The sequence below is a fragment of the Rhinopithecus roxellana genome, chromosome 6 (assembly GCF_007565055.1).
Source record: "Rhinopithecus roxellana isolate Shanxi Qingling chromosome 6, ASM756505v1, whole genome shotgun sequence".
Lineage (NCBI taxonomy): Eukaryota > Metazoa > Chordata > Mammalia > Primates > Cercopithecidae > Rhinopithecus > Rhinopithecus roxellana.
The window spans coordinates 49,012,482-49,032,490 of NC_044554.1; the positions used below are offsets into that span (position 1 = coordinate 49,012,482).

General features: G+C 49.4%; 1 protein-coding gene across 1 annotated transcript in view; it reads left to right on the forward strand.

Moving 5' to 3' along the window:
- Nucleotides 1-318: 318 nt before the first annotated feature.
- LOC104665830 (radial spoke head 10 homolog B) overlaps nt 319-20,009 on the forward strand; it is a 47,400-nt gene continuing 27,709 nt past the window's right edge. Inside the window, exons 1-11 of the mRNA XM_030932199.1 lie at nt 319-382; nt 2,974-3,094; nt 3,211-3,549; nt 4,990-5,065; nt 6,145-6,213; nt 10,106-10,279; nt 12,196-12,281; nt 13,209-13,329; nt 14,712-14,888; nt 18,109-18,253; nt 19,887-20,008. Coding sequence (XP_030788059.1) covers nt 3,296-3,549; nt 4,990-5,065; nt 6,145-6,213; nt 10,106-10,279; nt 12,196-12,281; nt 13,209-13,329; nt 14,712-14,888; nt 18,109-18,253; nt 19,887-20,008 — 1,224 coding nt within the window. The 5' untranslated portion in view covers nt 319-382; nt 2,974-3,094; nt 3,211-3,295. The remainder of the gene's footprint in view (nt 383-2,973; nt 3,095-3,210; nt 3,550-4,989; nt 5,066-6,144; nt 6,214-10,105; nt 10,280-12,195; nt 12,282-13,208; nt 13,330-14,711; nt 14,889-18,108; nt 18,254-19,886; nt 20,009) is intronic.

The following is a 20,009-nucleotide window of genomic DNA, read 5'->3' on the forward strand; positions in this document are numbered from 1 at the left end:
GGAACCAGCACTGTGGGCCTGATTTACAGACTGTAGGATAATAAATTTGTGTTGCTTCAAGCCACTAAATTTATGGTAATTTGTTTACAACAGCAATGGGAAAACTAATGCCTGCGTTATTCCTATTTTATGATGAAGCAGTTAGCAGAGCTGGGAAACCCCTGGCCTTGCCGCCTCCAGCGCCCAGCCTTTCCCCCTGGCCTTCAGGACCAGCAAGGGAAGGACACCTGCTTGGCGCTGGCGCGCGGCCCCTTTAAGAGTGTGCACAGGCCGGGCCAGGTGGCGTCCGCGGTTGCCTGGAGACCAGAGCGCGATCTAGGACGAGGAGAGCCCTGCAACACCTCTCCCGAGCCCGGCGAGGTCTCTGGGCTCCTGGAGCGAGGTGAGCGCCCCAGGCCGCGGTCATGCGGAGCCGGGACAGCGGTGGCAACCGGGTCCTGCTCCTTCCCGGCCGGACTGACGCGGCCTCCCAGGACCCGAGCACGTGCGGGATGGGCGAGGAGGGCCTAGGCCGGGCCGACCAGTGCAGGGAGCCCGTTCTTCCCGCCTCACCGTAGACACGGGAGAGAGATGGCCTCTCCTTAAGCCCAGGAGAACAGAGGCAACATTAGGAAACACGCACTGAGAAACGAAATTGGCTTGATTTGTAGTTCACTTATTTGTAGGTCACTGACAGAGGACCGAAAAGCTCGTGGTAAAGGCCCCTCTAAATTTAGAGGTGAGAGCAGCTTGGGCTAGGTGACCCGGGGCGGCTTCGCTGAGACAGTGGTCGGGGGTGTGAAGAAGCAAGGTAGTGTTTGAAGGAAGAGAGAAAGCTTGGCTGGGCGCGGTGGCTCACGCCTGTAATCCCAGCACTTTTGGGAGGCCGAGGCGGGAGGATCACCTTAAGTTAGGAGTTTGAGATTAGCCTGGCCAACATGGTGAAACCCGTCTCTACTGAAAATACAAAAATTAGCCAGGAGTGGTGGCGGGCGCCTGTAATCCCAGCTACTTGGGAGACTAAGGCAGAGGAATAAGTTGAACCTGGGAGGCGGAGGTGGCAGTGAGTCGAGATCACACCACTGCACTCCAGCCTGGGTAACAGAGCGAGACCCTGTTTCAATAAATAAATAATGGAGGAAGAGAGAAGGCTGGAGGTGGGTTCAACTGGAGGGTGGGGTGGCCAGAGGATGGCATCCAGGAAGAAGAGGGCAAGAAGGGCCCACTGCACTCGTGGGGGCCTACAAAAAAGGGACCAGACCTGGCCTTCACCACATGGCTCACTATGCATCCTGCCTGATGGACCAGGGTGTTTTCGGTGGGGCCAGATTAGGAAAGTCGTGAACTATGGCTTTGAAACCCTGCACCGCAGCTCATATGCCAGACAAGCAAAGATATGCGCTGGAAATGGAGCTAGAGCAACGATGCGCTGGAAATACAGCTCAAGCAACGATGAGCTGGAAACGCAACTCCAGCACACCGTTCCTTGCTTGTCTCGCATATGAGAGGTGCTCAATCGATGGCAGTGCTAGAGGGAGTAGGAAACCAATGATTTCAAGTTTGAAAACAGGAAAAGGACGAGATAATCACTCAATTTATTGACTTTGCTCTGTATCCTGTACTTAGGGATTTTTGTGTGTGTCATCGATTCAATTCTTATGATACAAGGTACTGTTATTTCTATTTGTGAGGAAGAGGAGATTAAGCAACTTGCTTTAGAACACAGCACTTGACCGAGCTCAGTGGCTCATGCCTGCAATCCTAGCACTTTGGGAGGAGAAGGTGGGAAGATTGCTTGAGGCCAGGAGTTCGAAACCAGCCTGGGCAAAACGTAGCAAGACCCCCGTCTCAAAAAAAACAAACAAACCAGCGGGGTGCTGTGGCTCACACTTGTAATCCCAGCACTTTGGGAGGCCAAGGTGGGCAGATCACAAGGTTGGGAGTTTGAGACCAGCCTGACCAACGCAGTGAAACCCCATCTCTACTAAAAACAAAATTAGCTGAGTGTCGTGGCAGGCGCCTGTAATCCCAGCTACGCGGGAGGCTGAAGCAGGAGAATCACTTGAACCCAGGAGGCGGAGGTTGCAGTGAACTGAGATCTTGCCACTGCACTCCAGCCTGGATGACAGTGCTAGACTCTCTCTGGAGAAAAAAGAAAAAAGAAAAACCCAAACACAGAACTGGGCCAGGCGCCCACGCCCGGTGGCTCACGCCTGTAATCCCAGCACTTTGGGAGGCAGGGCAACATAGCAAGACCCTGTCTCTACAAAAAATTAGCCAGGTGTGGTGATGCATGCCTGTGGTCCCAGCTACTTGGGAGGCTGAGGTGGAAGGATCACCTGAGCCTGGGAGGTTGAGGCTGCAGTGAGCCGTGATTGTGCCACTGTGCTCCAAGCTGGGTGACAGAGTGAGACTCTGTCTCAAAAATAAAAAAAATTTGGGAACAACCAATGCAGTGTTGAGGTTGTATATTTATAAACTGATGGTGCTTGAAACTTGTAATTATTATGATTTTTGAGACAGAGTCTTGCTCTGTTAGACTGGAGTGCAGTGGTGTGATCTCTCAACCTCCCAGGCTCAAGCAGTCCTCCCACCTGAGCCTCCCTAGTCGCTGGGACTACAGGCCTGTGCCACCACGCCTGGCTCATTTATTTTTATTTTATTTTTATTTTTTTATTTATTATTATTTTTTTTTTGAGACGGAGTCTCGCTCTGTCGCCCAGGCTGGAGGGCAGTGGCCGGATCTCAGCTCACTGCAAGCTCCGCCTCCCGGGTTCACGCCATTTTCCTGCCTCAGCCTCCCGAGTAGCTGGGACTACAGGCGCCCGCCAGGTCGCCCGGCTAGTTTTTTGTATTTTTAGTAGAGACGGGATTTCACCATGTTAGCCGGGATGGTCTCGATCTCCTGACCTCGTGATCCGCCCGTCTCGGCCTCCCAAAGTGCTGGGATTACAGGCTTGAGCCACCGCGCCCGGCCTATTTTTATTTTTATAGAGAGGGGGCATCTCACTACGTTGCGTAGGCTAATCTCGACCTCCTGGATTCACATGATCCTCCCGCCTCAGCCTCCCCAAAGTGCTGAGATTGCAGGTGTGAGCCGCCACACCCGGCCCTGGTAACTAATTTTTCAGACTTTGGCAGGAGAATGATAATGACATTGTGTTGTAAAACTAAAATTTTAACTACAAGTGAAAACCCCAAGTGTTTGGAGATGTAATTTTTATTTTTCAGATAAAACTCATCAGTGCTTTGAAACAAGCAGCTCTGAACCAAAGGAATCATTTGATTCAAGTAACCATTGGATCTTCCCAAGGCAATGGTGAAAGAAAAGAAAAAAGCAGACAAAAGAGGGGAGAAGTCGGCCCCCTCTCCCTCATCTCTCTCTGATAATCTAGACTTTTCCAAACAAGATGGCAACACCACTAGGCAAGAGATGTCCCCAGCTGGCGTCCCATTGCTGGGAATGCAGCTTAACGAAGCGAAACCCAAAAAAGACCCCCGAAATGTTCAGCAGAATGAAGATGCCACCCAATACGAAGAGTCCATTCTGACCAAACTCATCGTGGAGAGGTGATTTTAATGGGGGTGCCATAGGGTACAACACTACCAGTCAGGCGGTGTATTTTATTTCGAGACGGAGTTTCACTCTGTCGTTCAGGCTGGAGTGCAGTGGTGCGATCTTGGCTCACTGCAACCTCCGCCTCCTATGTTCAAACAATTCTCCTGCCTCAGCCTCCTGAGTAGCTGAGATTACAGGCGCCCGCCACCACACCCAGCTAATTTTTGTACTTTTAGTAGAAACGGGGTTTTACCATGTTGGCCAGGCTGGTCTCGAACTCCTGACCTCAGGTAAGCCACCCGCCTCAGCCTCCCAAAGTGCTGGGATTACAGACATAATCTGTGCCTGGCCTGAAGGTAATTTTATGTATTTAAAAAAATTATTGGGCCGGGTGCGGTGGCTCAAGCCTGTAATCCCAGCACTTTGGGAGGCCGAGACGGGCGGATCACGAGGTCAGGAGATCGAGACCATCCTGGCTAACACGGTGAAACCGCGTCTCTACTAAAAAATACAAAAAAACTAGCCGGGTGTGTTGGCGGACACCTGTTGTCCCAGCTACTCTGGAGGCTGAGGCAGGAGAATGGTGTAAACCCGGGAGGCAGAGCTTGCAGTGAGCTGAGATCCGGCCACTGCACTCCAGCCTGGGAGACAGAGTGAGACTCCGTCTCAAAAAAAGAAAAAAAAATTATTGTATTTTAGATTTAGGGAGTTACATGTGCAGGTTACAAGGGCATGTTGTGTGATGCTAAGATTTGGGCTTCTAGTAAGCCCATCACTCAAGTGGCAAACGTAGAGCCCCATGGCATATATATATAGAGAGAGAGTTTATTGTGGTGAAACATATATAACAAAATGTACTATCTTAATTATTTTAAGTGTGCAATTCAATGGCATTAAGTACATTCACAATATTGTACGACCGTCTATTAAATAGTAACTCCAGGCCAGGTCCAGTGGTTCAAGCCTGTAATCCAAGCACTTTGGGAGGCTGAGGCGGGCAGATCACTTGAGGTCAGGAGTTTGAGACCAGCCTGGCCAACATGGTGAAACTGCCTCTCTACTGAAAACACAATAATTAGCTGGGCATGGTGACATGCGCTTATAATCCCAGCTACTCAGGAGACTGAGGCGGGAGAATCACTTGAACCTGGGAGGCGGAGGTTGCAGTGAGCCGAGATCACGCCACTGTACTTCAGCCTGAATGACAGAGTGAAACTCTGACTCGAAATAAAACCCAAAAAAACAAAACAAAACAAAAAACCCCAAACTCCTTCATTCCTCATCCCACCTTCAAACCCGTGGTGACCTATTCCACTTTCTAGCTATGTATATATATATGTATATATATTTCGACTTCATTCTTCCCATTACATAGTTATATATTTTAACCCACTGTCACCTGGGTATATTCACATTGTTCATTACCTTGAATTCCCTTTATTTCTCTCTAGCTATGAAGGGGAGAAAGTTCGTGGGCTGTACGAGGGAAAAGGCTTCGCAGTCTTTCAAGGCGGTTGTACCTATCGTGTGAGTTGCCCAATTGAGAACCTGCAGGAGGGGGAGGAAGGTGTGGGGTGATGGTCCGAGATTTGCAAATCTTCAGTAAAATCCACTGATGCTTCAAAAGAAATTGGAAGCTCTTCATGCTGATTTTATTCTGAACCCTGATTACCTATTTAAGGTAAAAATAATGCTCAGTATAATACAAGTTATTTTAGATTTGCTTCTTTTCCTGATTATTTTATTTTATTATTTCTTGAGACAGGGTCTCACTGTCACCCAAGCTGGAGTGCAGTGGCACAGTCATAGCTCATTGCGGCCTTGACCTCCCGGAGTCAAACGATCCTCCCTCCTCAGCCTCTTGAATAGCTGGGAGTACAGGCGTGAGCTACCACGCCTGGCTAAATTTTTTTTTTTTTTTTTTTTTCTTTTTGGTAGAGACAAGGACTTGCTGTGTTGCCAGGGCTGGTCTTGAACTCCTGGGCACAAGTGATCCTCCTGCCTCAGACTCCTAAAATGCTGGGATTGCAGGTGTGAGCCCCCGCACCCAGTTAAGAACACAGTTTTGTAGCTGAGGTCATCCTTAGGTCATGAAGATGAGGCCCTCTTAGATCCTTTTTAGAGAAGGATGGATCCCAGTGTGGAGCCAGCTCAAAGTAGGACTCAGTAGGACGCAGCTGCTGCTGAGTGCGCAGACAAGCATCTTCACACACGGGACACTGGGATAAGGCAGCTGTGGGAGACCATCGTCAGCTGCCGGCCAGGCACGGTGGCTCCTGCCTATAATCCCAGCACTTTGGGAGGCCAAGTTGGGCACGTTGCTTGAGCTCAGGATTTCAAGACCAGCCTGGCCAACACGGTGAAATCCCGTCTCTACAAAAAATACAAAAACTAGCTGGGCATGGTGGTGGATGCCTGTAGTCCCAGCTACACGGGAGGCTGAAGTGGGAGGATTCCTGGAGCCTGGGAGGTCGAGGCTGCAGTGAGCTATGATCACACCACTGCGCTCCAGCCTGGATGACAGAACCAGACCCCATCTCAAATATATATACACATATATATATGTCAACTGCATTCTAAGCATTTGTTGTTGCTTTGTTTTGAAGGGTATGTTTTCAGAAGGACTCATGCATGGACAAGGGACTTATATTTGGGCCGATGGATTAAAATACGAGGTGAGGCATATAACCAGTTATAGTTCTAAACTGTGATTGTTGGATAGAACAATCAGTTTCCCACAACTGAACAGCCTGTTTTCGTGGATGTAATTCAGCATGTGGGTTACGAGAAATTCACAGAACCAGAGGATCTAGTAACTCATGACTGCACCGGACCCAGGAGGAATTGTTACTGGTTTCATTTGTGTGTTCTAGGGGTATTCCACGCCTTCTCAGCACAGAGAGCACACAAACATGTATGCAGCTTGTCCTACCTTTTTTTTTTTTTTTTTTTTTTTTTTGAGACAGGGTCTTGCTCTGTTGCCCAGGCTGGAGTACAGTGGTGCAATCATGACTCACGGCAGCCTGGACCTTCTGTAGTCTGTCTTGCTTTTCACAAACACACACAGTTTATTACACACTCTCTTGGGGTCTTGCTGTGTCACCCAGGCTGAAGTGCAGTGGTGAGATCATGACTCACGGCAGCCTCAAACTCCCAGGCTCAAGCGATCCTCTCGGCTCAGCCTGCTGAGTAGCTGAGACTACAAGTGTGCTCCACAGTGCCCAGCTAATTTATTTTTACTTTTTTTTTTGTAGAGACGGGATCTTGCTGTGTTGCCCAGGCTGGTCTCGAACTCCTGGTCTTAAGCGATCCTCCCACCTCAGCCTCCCAAAGTGTTGGGGATTATAGGCGTGAGCCACCGCACCTGGCCTGTACCTTTAATTTTGAGATGAAACCATATCCATGGATGCAGATCTGTTTTTACTGGCTGCGTGTATTCCATTATGTGGCTTTCATTTCACCTGTCTTGTGGGGTTGAGGAGAATGTGTATTTTTTTTTTTTTTTTTTTTTTTGAGACGGAGTCTCGCTCTGTCACCCAGGCTGGAGTGCAGTGGCCGAATCTCAGCTCACTGCAAGCTCCGCCTCCTGGGTTCACGCCATTCTCCTGCCTCAGCCTCCCGAGTAGCTGGGACTACAGGCGCCCGCCACCTCGCCTGGCTAGTTTTTGGTATTTTTTAGTAGAGACGGGGTTTCACCGGGTTAGCCAGGATGGCCTCGATCTCCTGACCTCGTGATCCACCCGTCTCGGCCTCCCAAAGTGCTGGGATTACAGGCTTGAGCCACTGCACCCGGCCGAGAATGTGTATTTTTAAACTGATTGCAAGGACCAAATTGTTCTCCAGGGGATTGTACCAGGCTCAATTCCCACCCACAAAGTGAGTGAGCGCCTGAAATGCTATTCTAAAATTCCTAAATGCAGAGTTGCTAACAGATGGTGTTTATAAATGGTAATGATGACATTTAAAACACATGCGCATAATACACTTATTCAAATAACACCCAGGCAATGATGGAAACGAGTCAAGTTTGGGCCAGGAAGCCAACTGCAGCTGGGCAGTGAAAGGAGCAGGGAGAGAGAGGGAGGGACTGACCCTCACTGGAGGGGCGAGGAGGATCTCCAAGTTCCAGGGGAGCCTGAGGATTGGGCCCCCACCTTGTATTCATGCCAGCTCTCTTCCCATGCGACAGCAACTGACATGCAAGGTTTCTGGTCCTTATTTTATACTATTTATTTTATTTTATTTTTGAGACAGAGTCTTGCTCTGCCGCCCAGGCTGGAGTACAGTGGCGGGATCTCGGCTCACTGCAACCTCTACCTCCTGGGTTCAAGCAATTCTCCTGCCAGAGTAGGTGGGATTACAGACAAGCGCCACCACGCCAGGCTAATTTTTGTATTTTTAGTAGAGACGGGGTTTCGCCATGTTGGCCAGGCTGGTCTCAAACCCCTGACTTCAGGTGATCTGCCCACCTCAGCCTCCCAAAGTGCAGGGATTACAGGTGTGAGCCACGCACCAGGCCAATTTCTGGTCTTTAAATGGTAATTTACCAAGAACCCCCCCGTGCCTCATTGTCGCGGGAAACTCTCGGCAGGTGGGGGGGTCATTTTTGCAGGCACAGATCCCCGCTCCAGCCCAGTCGGGGGCTTCTGGGCAGGACTCGGGGGTCTCCTAGAAGCATCCTCAGAGAGAGGCCGGCTGGCCTCATGGGTCCTGGCTAGTGGTCAGGCCAGGCTGTGCTGTCCTCTTTTCTCTGCTGACTTGGCTGCCTCCAGGGAGTTCAGGTTCCTGGAAGAGGATCCAACGCTGCTGCGTGGTGTGCAGCGTGCTGCCTGCTGCCCACTCAGACGTCCTGGGCAGAGCGGATTCCCTAGCACGTGCCCCTGGGGCCGGCTGTTGACTGATTTGTTTACAGAATATTTTGATGACCTGTGGCAGAAAGAAGGATTTTCTGACCAGGCGCGGTGGCTCATGCCTGTTATCCCAACACTTTGGGAGGCCGAGGCAGGCAGATCACCTGAGGTCAGGAGTTTGAGAGCAGCCTGGCCAACATGGTGAAACCCCGTCTCTACCAAAACTACAAAAATGTGCTGCACATGGTGGTGGGCGCCTGTAATCCCAGCAACTCGGGAGGCTGAGGTGGGAGAATTGCTTAAACCTGGGAGGCAGAGGTTGCAGTGAACCGAGACTGCACCATCGCACTCAGCCTGGGCAACAAGAGCAATACTCCCTCTTGGGGGAAAAAAAAGAAAAAGGAAAAAGAGGGACTTCCCCAGTCATCACTAAGCCTGGAGGGAACAGTGAATTCACTTCCTTCGAGCGAGGCTTTTTTTTTTTTTTTCCTCCGTTAGACACAGGATCTTGCTCTGTCGCCCAGGCTGGAATGCAGTGGTCATAGTTCACTGCAGCCTCAACCTCCTGGGCTCAACAGATCCTCTCACCTCAGCACCCCCAAAGTGCTGGGATTATAGGCGTGCACCACTGCACCTTGGTGGCATGCAACTGTAGTCCCAGCTACTTGGGAGGCCAAGGTGGAAGGATCACTTGAGGCTGGGAGTTTGAGACCAGACCAGCCTGGGCGACATAGAGAAACCCCATCCCCACAAAATATTTAAAAATTAGTGAGGCTTGGTGGCACACACACCTGTAGTCTCAGGTATTTGGGGGGCTGTGCTGGGAGGATCACTTGAGCCCGGGAGGTCAAGGCTGCAGTGAGCTGTGATTGTGCCGCTGCACTCCAACCTAGGTGACAGAGTGAGACCCTGTCTCAAAAAAAAAAAAAAAAAAAAAAAAAAAAGCCAGCCATGATGGCTCACGCCTGTTAATCCCAGCACTTTGGGAGGCTGAGGTGGATTGAACACCTGAGGTCAGGAGTTCGAGACCAGCCTGGCCAACATGGCAAAACCCCATTTGTACTAAAAATACAAAAAAATTAGGGCGTGGTGGTGGGTGCCTGTAATCCCAGCTACTTGAGAGGCTGAGGCAGGAGAATTGCTTGAACTCAAGAGGCAGAAGTTGCAGTGAGCTGAGATGGCGCCACTGCACTCCAGCCTGGGCAACAGAGTGAGACTCTGTCTCGAAAATAAAAACAAAAACAAATTAAATAAATAAAATCTTTTTCTAGAGACAGGGTCTCCCTAGGCTGCCCAGGCTGACCTCAAATTCCTGACCTCAAGCAATCCTCCCTCGGTCTCCCAAAGTGCTGTGATTACAGGCGTGAGCCACTGCGCCCTGCCAAGGTGAGTTCTAAGAATCTGAAGTTCCCCGGGTCAGGATTGGAAGCCAGCACTTCCCAACCTCACCTGCTCGCTCCTTTGAGCTCGGTCGACCTGCAGCCTCCCAGATATTTCCTCCTGCCTGAGCTTCCGCCAGGTGGTCGGTCGGATGAGAGAGGATGGGAAATGCAGACCAGGAAGAGAGAGAATGCGAGGGGATGTTCAATGCGTGTCCACAGGAGAGGCAAGAACAGAATCAGAGGTCAGGCAGCTCCTGGAACCGCCCACAGGACTAGGGATTCCCGCCCCCACCCCCAACGCTTCCTTCAGTCACCCTATGGCCATTCTGCTTCAGGGCGACTTTGTGAAGAATGTCCCGATGAACCACGGCGTGTACACGTGGCCGGACGGCAGCATGTACGAAGGGGAAGTGGTCAACGGCATGAGGAACGGGTTCGGGATGTTCAAGTGCAGCACCCAGCCCGTGTCCTACATCGGCCACTGGTGCAATGGCAGGCGGCACGGGAAGGTGGGCGGGGCAGCCCCGTGGAGGGCGGGGGAGGGGGCGGGAGTGACGGGGGTGGGGGGTGGGCAGCCACGGGTAGGCGGTGCGGCCTCGTGGAGGGCGGGGGAGATGGGCGGGGCGGGGGAGATGGGCGGGGCGGGGGGGGTCTGATCCACCACATGGAGAGAGAAGCGGGTAGTAGGGGCTGGCGGCGCTGTCCAGGGCATATTCACTTTTTGTTTATTGAGGTGAAATTCACATCGTGTAAATTAAGCATTTTATTATTATTATTATTTTTTTTTGAGACAGGGCCGCCCAGGCTGGAGTGCAGTGGCGCGATCTCAGCTCACTGCAAGCTCCGCCTCCTGGGTTCAAGCAATTCTTCTGCCTCAGTCTCCCAAGTAACTGGAACTACAGGTGTGCACCACCACGCCCAGCTAGTTTTTGTATTTTTAGTAGAGACGGGGTTTTGCCATGTTGGCTAGGGTGGTCTCCAACTCCTGACCTCAAGTGATCCACCCACCTCGGCCTCCCAAAGTACTGGGATTACAGGCGTGCGCCACTGTGCCTGGACATATGCAGGCTTTAACAGGCTGTTTATTGAGTTGTGTTGTTGTTTTGTGTGTGTGTGTGTGTTTTAGCTTACAGCAGATTGCTTGAGACATATTGGAGGGACTGGGCACGGTGACTTCCAGACAGCAGCATCTGAATGGCTGCAGGAAGGAATGAGTTTGCCTGATCGTGAGAGAGAAGATAGAAAAATTCTCTCTCTGTTTCTGTCTCTCTCACACACAGATAAACCTGTGAAAAAGCCTTTTGAGGCTTTTCAATGTAGATCAAAGGGTACACTATGCTCACTTATACTCGAAGGCAGTAAAATGAGTAGGATGTCCAAATGGGTAAAACAACGATGGTTCTGGTGCCTAAGAGAGAGTGACCTTCCGTTACATGGAAGGCTCAACTGTTCACTCCAAGTGGCAACAGACAGGATTTCTTTAGGTACTTAATTGACTAATAGTTACTGGATATAATGAATAGACTTGAATATGATGAGTGCAGTCATTCTGTGCCTTAATATGGCACTTTTTATTTTATTTTATTTTATTTTATTTTGAGTTGGAGTCTCGGTCTATTGCCCAGGCTAGAGTGCAGTGGCACGATCTGGGCTCACTGCAACCTCTGCCCCCCAGGTTCAAGCGATTCTCCTGCCTCAGCCTCCCAAGTAGCTGGATTACAGGTGTGTGCCACCACACCCAGCTAATTTTTGTATTTTTAGTAGAGACGGGGTTTCACCATGTTGGCCAGGCAGATCTCGAACTCCTAACCTTGTGATCCGCCCACCTCGGCCTCCCAAAGCGCTGGGATTACAGACGTGAGCCACCGTGCCTGGCCAATAAGGCACTTTATTAAGGAGAAATTGATTTGTAACATTTTCTCATTTCCCCTTGTGCAGCAGTTTTACCATTTTCTTTTTTTTTCTTTTTTTTTTAGACGGAGTCTCGCTCTGTCGCCCAGGCTGGAGTGCAGTGGCCGGATCTCAGCTCACTGCAAGCTCCGCCTCCCGGGTTCACGCCATTCTCCTGCCTCAGCCTCCTGAGTAGCTGGGACTACAGGCGCCCGCCACCTCACCCGGCTAGATTTTTGTATTTTTAGTAGAGACGGGGTTTCACCGTGTTAGCCAGGATGGTCTCGATCTCCTGACCTCGTGATCCGCCCGTCTCGGCCTCCCAAAGTGCTGGGATTATAGGCTTGAGCCACCGCGCCCGGCAGTTTTACCATTTTCTTTACAGCAAAACAGAAAAATAACAGGTTGTATGTCTTGCTTACATATGGCATTGACCTCTGTGTAGGTTCTAGTTTTTAAGTTGATATCCTTACATTTGACAAAGCGTTTGTGTCGTGAGGTTTGATGGTTATAAAGATGATATTATTTGTTTCAGGGCTCCATTTATTACAATCAAGAGGGTACGTGTTGGTATGAGGGAGACTGGGTGCAAAACATCAAAAAGGGCTGGGGAATAAGATGGTAGGTATGACCATGGCCGCGCTTGGGGTGTGGACAAAGAAGTGTTTGTGGGCCCAAATAATGTTTAGTTCGGATATTCAAAAGTAAGGTGCAAACGTTGCACAGAACATTTTCTCTCTAAGCAGAGTGAATTTTTTTTTTTTTTTTTTTTTTTTTGAGACACAGTCTCACTCTGTCACCCAGGCTGGAGTGCAGTGGTGCCATCTCGGCTCACTGCAACCTCCACCTTCTGGGTTTAAGCAATTCTCCTGCCATGATCGCACCACCGCACTCCAGCCTGAGTGACACAGTGAGGTCCCATCTCAAAAACTGGCCAAATATTAACTAATCATGATACAATAGGGAATTATTAAAAGATTTTTAAAACCTGGCTCTTACCCACTTTGTCACCTTACTAAATAGTCAGGAGGTTTAATAAAGTGACTCATTCTGCTCCCTTAGGACCTCATGCCTGCCTGCCTATCTGTCGATCTATCTATCTGCCTACCTACCTATCTATTTATTTGACAGTCTCATTCTGTTGCCCAGGCTCGAGTGCAGTGGCATGATCTTGGCTCATTGCAACCTCCACCTTCTGAGTTCAAGCAATTCTCCTGCCTCAGCCTCCCGAGTAGCTGGGATTACAAGCATGTGCCACCATGCCTGGTTAATTTTGTATTTTTAGGATAGACGGGGTTTCTTCTTATTGGTCAGGTTGGTCTCGAACTCCTGACCTCAGGTGATCCTCCAGCCTCGGCCTCCCAAAGTGCCGGGATTCCAGGCGTGAGCCACGGTGCCCGGCCTGAATTTAAATACAGAGAAGATTGTATAGGTACAAGGGGTGGATTTCTTCAAAGGAGATCAAGGGGAGTGTTTAAAAGAATGTCTTAAAGGTAAACGTTGTGTAGGAGGTAACTGATTGTTTTTCTTCGGTTTCTTTCATCCTAGTTATAAATCTGGAAATATATACGAAGGCCAGTGGGAAGACAACATGCGCCACGGGGAGGGGAGGATGAGGTGGCTGACCGCCAATGAAGAGTACACCGGGCGGTGGGAAAGGGGCCTCCAGGTACGCCCGGGCGGGGGAGCAGTTCATACCCAGAGGCGGACGCTCCACCGATTCTCAACACATGTATTATGTCTTTTTTTTTTTTTTTTTTTTTTTGAGATGGAGTCTCTCTCTCTGTCACTCAGGCTGGAGTGCAGTGGCACAATCTCAGCTCACTGCAGCCTCCACCTCCCAGGTTCAAGCAGTTCTCCTGCCTCAGCCTCTGGAGTAGCTGAGATTACAGGCACCCACCACCAATTTTTTGTATTTTTAGTAGAGATGGGGTTTTACCATGTTGGCCAGGCTGGTTTTGAACTCCTGACCTCAAGTGATCCGCCCGCCTCGGCTTCCCAGAGTGCTAGGATTACAGGTGTAAGCCACTGCGCCCAGTCTGTTCGTTTGTTTTTAGAGACAGAGTCTTGCTCTGTTGCCCAGGCTGGACTGCAGTGGTGCAGTCATGGCTCTCTACCTCCCTGGCTCAAGCGATCGTCCCACCTCAGCCTCGCCTGTAGCTGAGACTACAGAAGTGCCCACGGCCACTGTGCCTGGCTAATTAAAAAATAATTTTTTTTTGTAGAAACGAGATCTCACTTTATTACACAGGCTGGTCTTGAACTCCTGGGCTCAAGTGATCCTCCCACCTCTGCCTCTCAAAGCGCTGGGATTACAGGCATGAGCCACAGCATGCAGCCCAACTTGTATCTTTAAAAAGTAAAAATTTAGGCTGGGCGCAGTGGCTCACATGTGTAATCCCAGCACTTTGGGAGACCACTTGAGGATTGAGGCCAAGAGTTTGAGACCAGCCTGGGCGATATGGTGAAACCCCATCTCTACTAAAAATACAAAAATTAGCCAGGAGTGGTGGCTGGCGCCTATAGTCCTGGCTACTTGGGAGGCTTCTGTGGGAGGATCACCTGAGTCTTGGAGGTTGAGGCTGCAGTGAGCCAAGACTGTGCCACTGTACTCCAGCCTGGGTGATGGAGTAAGACCCTTTCTCAAAAAATAAAAATATATAAAAGCAAATAAACCCCAAAATTTAAAATAACAATGAAACTTGTCATGATCAAGCCAGGCACTTTATATACACTTACCTTCACTTTTTAGTAGAGACGGGGTTTCACCATGTTGGCCGGGCTGGTCTCGAATTCCTTTGTATCTAAGCTGAAGGGCAGGTGTTATTTCTGTTTTACGGATGAGGAACTTAGAAGTCTTAAATCATCTGCCTTAGTTCGAAAGACTCGTTAATAAGCAGCTGAGCTGAAATTGAACCCAAGTCTGTGCAACTCCAGAGTCCAAGTTCTTCGCCCTTTGCAGTTTTCATTGTGTTTATCCTAATTTTGAGGGGATTCGGGTCAAGAGTAGAGGATTTGCGCTTGTCTGACGGCCGTCTGCTTTCTTTTCAGAATGGCTTTGGAACACACACGTGGTTTCTAAAGAGAATCCCCAGTTCCCAGTATCCCTTGAGAAATGAATACATAGGGGAGTTTGTAAACGGACATCGTCACGGACGTGGCAAGTTTTATTATGCCAGTGGAGCCGTGTACGACGGAGAATGGGTTTCCAATAAGAAACATGGCACAGTGAGTACAGACCCGGGAAGATCACATTTCAAACAACGATGTAAAGCCATTGAAATTATGTAAAGCCGTTGACATGTCCCAGTATAATTGCAGATTTGTCTATTTCCGCTTTCAGTTCTGTCAGTTTTGCTTCATATATTTGAAGTTTGTTGTTCGGCGCACACACGTGGAGGGTCATTATGCACACACGTGGAGGGTCATTATGCATTGGTGCTCTGGCTCTTTTGGTCATCACGTAATTTCCTATTAACCCTGCTAATTTTCTTTCTTTCTGAGACGCAGTCTTGCTGTGTTGCCCAGGCTGGAGTACATTGGTGCGATCTCAGCTCACTGCAACCTCCGCTTCCCAGGTTCAAGTGATTCTCCTTCCTCAGCCTCATGAGTAGCTGGGATTACAGGTGTGGGCCACCACGCCTGGCTAATTTTTGTATTTTTAGTAGAGACAGGGTTTCGTCATGTTGGCCAGGCTGGTCTCGAACTCCTGGCCTCAAGTGATCTGCCCACCTCAGCCTCCCAGAGTGCTGGGATTACAGGTGTGAGCCACCAACCACACTGGCCAACCCTGGTAATTTTCATTTCTCTGAGGTCTATTTTGTCTGTGGTAAGTATAGGCACTCTAGATTTCTTTTTGATTGTGGTAAAGTACACAGATTTACCATCTTAATTTCTAAGTGCACAGTCCAGTGGCATGAAATACATTCGCATTGTTGTGCAACCATCACCATCCATCTACAGAACTCTTTTTGACAAAAGGCTTATCATTCTCTATTAAATTGCATTATCTATTTTGTATAAGGTAACGTACTGTTTTGCTAAGGTGATTACATGACTTTTTTTCTTTTCTTTTTTTTTTTTTTTTGACGGAGTTTCACTCTATCACCCAGGCTGGAGTGCAGTGGCGCAATCTCGGCTCACTGCAACCTCCGCTTCCCGGGTTTAAGCGATTCTTGTGCCTCAGCCACTCGAGTAGCTGGGACTACAGGTGTGCACCGCTATGCTCAGCTTTTTTTTTTTTTTTTTTTTTTTTTTTTTTAAAGTAGTGACGTGGGTTTTACCATGTTGGCCAAGCTGGTCTCAAACTCCTGGCCTCAAGCAATCCTCCTGCCTCGGCCTCCCAAAGTGCTGGGATTATAGGCATGAGCCACTGTGCCTGGCAAAATATTTTCAATGCTCATTGATTTCCTGTGTATTTAGTGGTTATTTAGTTTTTGGGGTGTGTGTGTGTGTGTGTGTGTGTGTGTGTGTGTGTGTATGTTGTATGTATGATGGTGGTTTTGGTTTGCAACTAACCGTCTAGTGTTGTCTGCCATGTGTAATACAGAATAATGTAGGCTTCAGCAACTCATTGCTGTCAGAATTTCTCTTCCATCTATCCATAGCATCTCCCACCATGTCACTTTCACCCTTGTGTTTTTCCTCCCTCATGATTGCAAGTCGGCTGCTGTGGTTCCAGCCTTCACATCTGCATACCATACTAAGTAGAAGAAAAGGAGGAACTTTTGACAGAAGCTCTCTAAAAGGGTCTTTCATTTCACTGAGCCAAATAGGGTCATTTGCCCACTTTTGAATCAGTAACTGACTATTGACCTGGGTTTGACAAATCTCAGGGAGTCTTGGCCGGGCATGGTGGCTCACGCCTGTAATCCCAGCACTTTGGGAGGCCGAGGTGGACAGATCACTTGAGGTCAGGAGTTCAAGACCAGCCTGGCCAACATGGTGAAAGCCCATCTCTACTAAAATTACAAAAGTTAGCCAGGCGTGGTGGCGGGCACCTGTAATCCCAGCCTCTTGGGAGACTGAGGAAGGAGAATAGCTTGAACCCAGGAGGTGGAGGTTACAGTAAGCCAAGATCATGCTACTGCACTCCAGCCTGGGTGACAGTGAGGCTCCGTCTCACAAAAAAAAAAAAAAAAAAAAAAATCAGGGAGTCTCTATTGTGTGATGGGCATTCTGCTGGTCACTAGCCTAGTTTAATAAGACACATTCTGTGGCCTAGAGGTGCTTAAAATTGGAGAAAGATTGTGGGGGAGATAGAGAGAGGAGGAGGAGGAATAGAAGAAGGAGGAAGAGAGAGAACTTATACAGTGCATGAGACCCAGGAGCCTGACTATATGTGGAGTAAGTGCGTATTTTCAAAACAAACGAAAAGCTCCAAACCCTTGAGAAAACTATTGATGTACATTTACTCATGCTTTGCTTTCCTTTCTTTTCCTTTTCCTTTTTCCTTTCCTTTCCTCCTTTCCTTTCCTTTCCTTTCCTTTTTCCTTTTATGAGGCAGACTCTCTGTCACCCAGGCTGGAGTGCAGTGATGTGATCTCGGCTCACTGTGGAACCTCCGCCTCCTGGGTTCCAGCGATTCTCCTACCTCAGCCTCCTGAGTAGCTGGGACTACAGTACACGCCACCACACCTGGCTAATTTTTTTTTTTTTTTTTTTTTTTTGAGACGGAGTCTTGCTCTGTCACCCAGGCTGGAGTGCAGTGGCCAGATCTCAGCTCACTGCAAGCTCCGCCTCCCGGGTTTACGCCATTCTCCTGCCTCAGCCTCCCGAGTAGCTGGGACTACAGGCGCCCGGCTAGTTTTTTGGATTTTTTTTTTTTTTTTTTTTTTTTGAGACGGAGTCTTGCTCTGTCACCCAGGCTGGAGTGCAGTGGCCAGATCTCAGCTCACTGCAAGCTCCGCCTCCCGGGTTCACGCCATTCTCCTGTCTCAGCCTCCCGAGTAGCTGGGACTACAGGCGCCGCCACGTCGCCCGGCTAGTTTTTTGTAGTTTTTAGTAGAGACGGGGTTTCACCGTGTTAGCCAGGATGGTCTCGATCTCCTGACCTCGTGATCCGCCCGTCTCGGCCTCCCAAAGTGCTGGGATTACAGGCTTGAGCCACCGCGCCCGGCTGGATTTTTTTTTTTGGTAGAGACGGGGTTTCACCGTGTTCGCCAGGATGGTCTCGATCTCCTGACCTCGTGATCCACCCGTCTCGGCCTCCCAAAGTGCTGGGATTACAGGCTTGAGCCACTGCGCCCGGCCTAATTTTTGTATATTTAATAGCGATGGGGTTTCACCATGTTGGCCAGTCTGATCTCGAACTCCAGACCTTGTGATCCGCCTGCCTCGGCCTCCCAACGTGCTGGGATTACAGGTGTGAGCCACCGCACCCGGCCTTACCAGTGTTTTTCTAAGAAAACTTTTCCTAAACTGCATAAAGTTGTTTTTCTGTCTGCAGGGCCGATTAACTTTCAAGAACGGGCGTGTGTACGAAGGCGCATTCTCCAATGACCACATAGCCGGGTTTCCAGATCTTGAAGTTGAATTCATCAGCTGCCTGGACCTGTCTCCAGGAGTTGCCCAAAGATTGTCCAGAAGTGCCGGTAGGAAGCATTCACCTGTTGAAATAAAATTTATCTGTTTTTATCCATGGTGTCCACTCGTGAAAATACCCTGAACGCTTCAGAAAACAGAAGTCCCCTGTGAGCAACTCCCTTTTTAAAAAAACAATTTGAGACAAAGTCTTGCTCTGTCACTACGGCCTCAGACTCCTGGGCTCCAGTGATCCTCCCACCTCAGCCTCGCCTATAGCTGGGAATACAGATGTGCACCACCATGCCTAGCTAATTTTTTTTTTTTTTTTTTTTTTTGAGATGGAGTCTTGCTCTGTCATCCAGGCTGGAGTGCAGTGGTTCAATCTCGGCTCACTGCAGTCTCCGCCTCCCGGGTATACGCCATTCTCCTGCCTCAGCCTCCCGAGTAGCTGGGGTTACAGGTGCATGCCACCATGCTTGGCTAATTTTTGTAATTTTATTAGAGACAGGGTTGTACCATGTTGGCCAGGGTGGTCTCTGACTCCTGACCTCATGATCCGCCTGCCTTGGCCTCCCAAAGTGCTGGGATTACAGGTGTGAGCCACCGCACCTGGCCATGCCTACCTAATTTTTAAACTTTTTGTAGAGGCACGGTCTCACTGTGTTGCCCAGGCTGATTCAAACTCCTGTCCTCAATCAATCCTCCTGCCTCAGCCTCCCAAACTGTTGAGATTACAGCTGTAAGCCATTGTGCCTGGCTTGCAACTGCTTTTAAAAAAATGTTTTTTAAGAGACAGGATCTCACTCTGTTGCCCAGGTTGGAGTGCAGTGGTGTCATCATAGCTCACTGCAGCCTTAACTTCCCATTTTGGCTTCCCAAAATGCTGGGATTACAGGCATGAGCCACTGTGCCCCGCCTGCATTCTTTTTTTTTTTTTTTTTTTTGAGACGGAGTCTCGCTCTGTCGCCCAGGCTGGAGTGCAGTGGCCGGATCTCAGCTCACTGCAAGCTCCGCCTCCAGGGTTTACGCCATTCTCCTGCCTCAGCCTCCCAAGTAGCTGGGACTGCAAGTGCCCACCACCTCGCCCGGCTAGTTTTTTGTATTTTTTTAGTAGAGACGGGCTTTCACCGTGTTAGCCAGGATGGTCTCGATCTCCTGACCCCGTGATCCGCCCATCTCGGCCTCCCAAAGTGCTGGGATTACAGGCTTGAGCCACCGCACCTGGCCGCCTGCATTCTTAGTAGGTTTTTGGAATATTCTTGTATCACATTTTGGTAGAAAATCATTGTGACATAACATTGAGAAATTTTAACATTGCTTTTCATAGTTATCTCCAAGGATGGGTGCAGTGGCCCATGCCTGTAATCCCAGCACTTTGGGAGGCCAAGGCAGGCGGATAACTTGGGCTCAGGAGTTCGAGACCAGCCTGGGCAACATGGTGAAATGCTGTGTCTACAAAAAGTATAAAAATGAGCTGGGCCATGACAGTGCATGTCTGTAGTCCCAGCTACTCGGGAGGGTGAGGCGGGAGGATTGCTTGAGCCTGGGAGGCAGAGGTTGCAGTGAGCTGAGATCATGCCACTGCACTCCAGCCTGGGCGACAGAGTGAGGCCTGGTCTCAAAACAAAAACACAAACAAAACAAAACAAAAAAACACCAAACAAACCATAATTATCCCCTGTATTTGCCTTCCTTCATTAGAACTGATCAGAAAGCTTGATGGCAGTGAAAGTCATTCTGTGTTGGGGTCGAGCATTGAGCTGGATTTAAATTTGCTCCTAGACATGTACCCTGAGGCAGCCCGACCTGAAGAAAAGAAGCAGG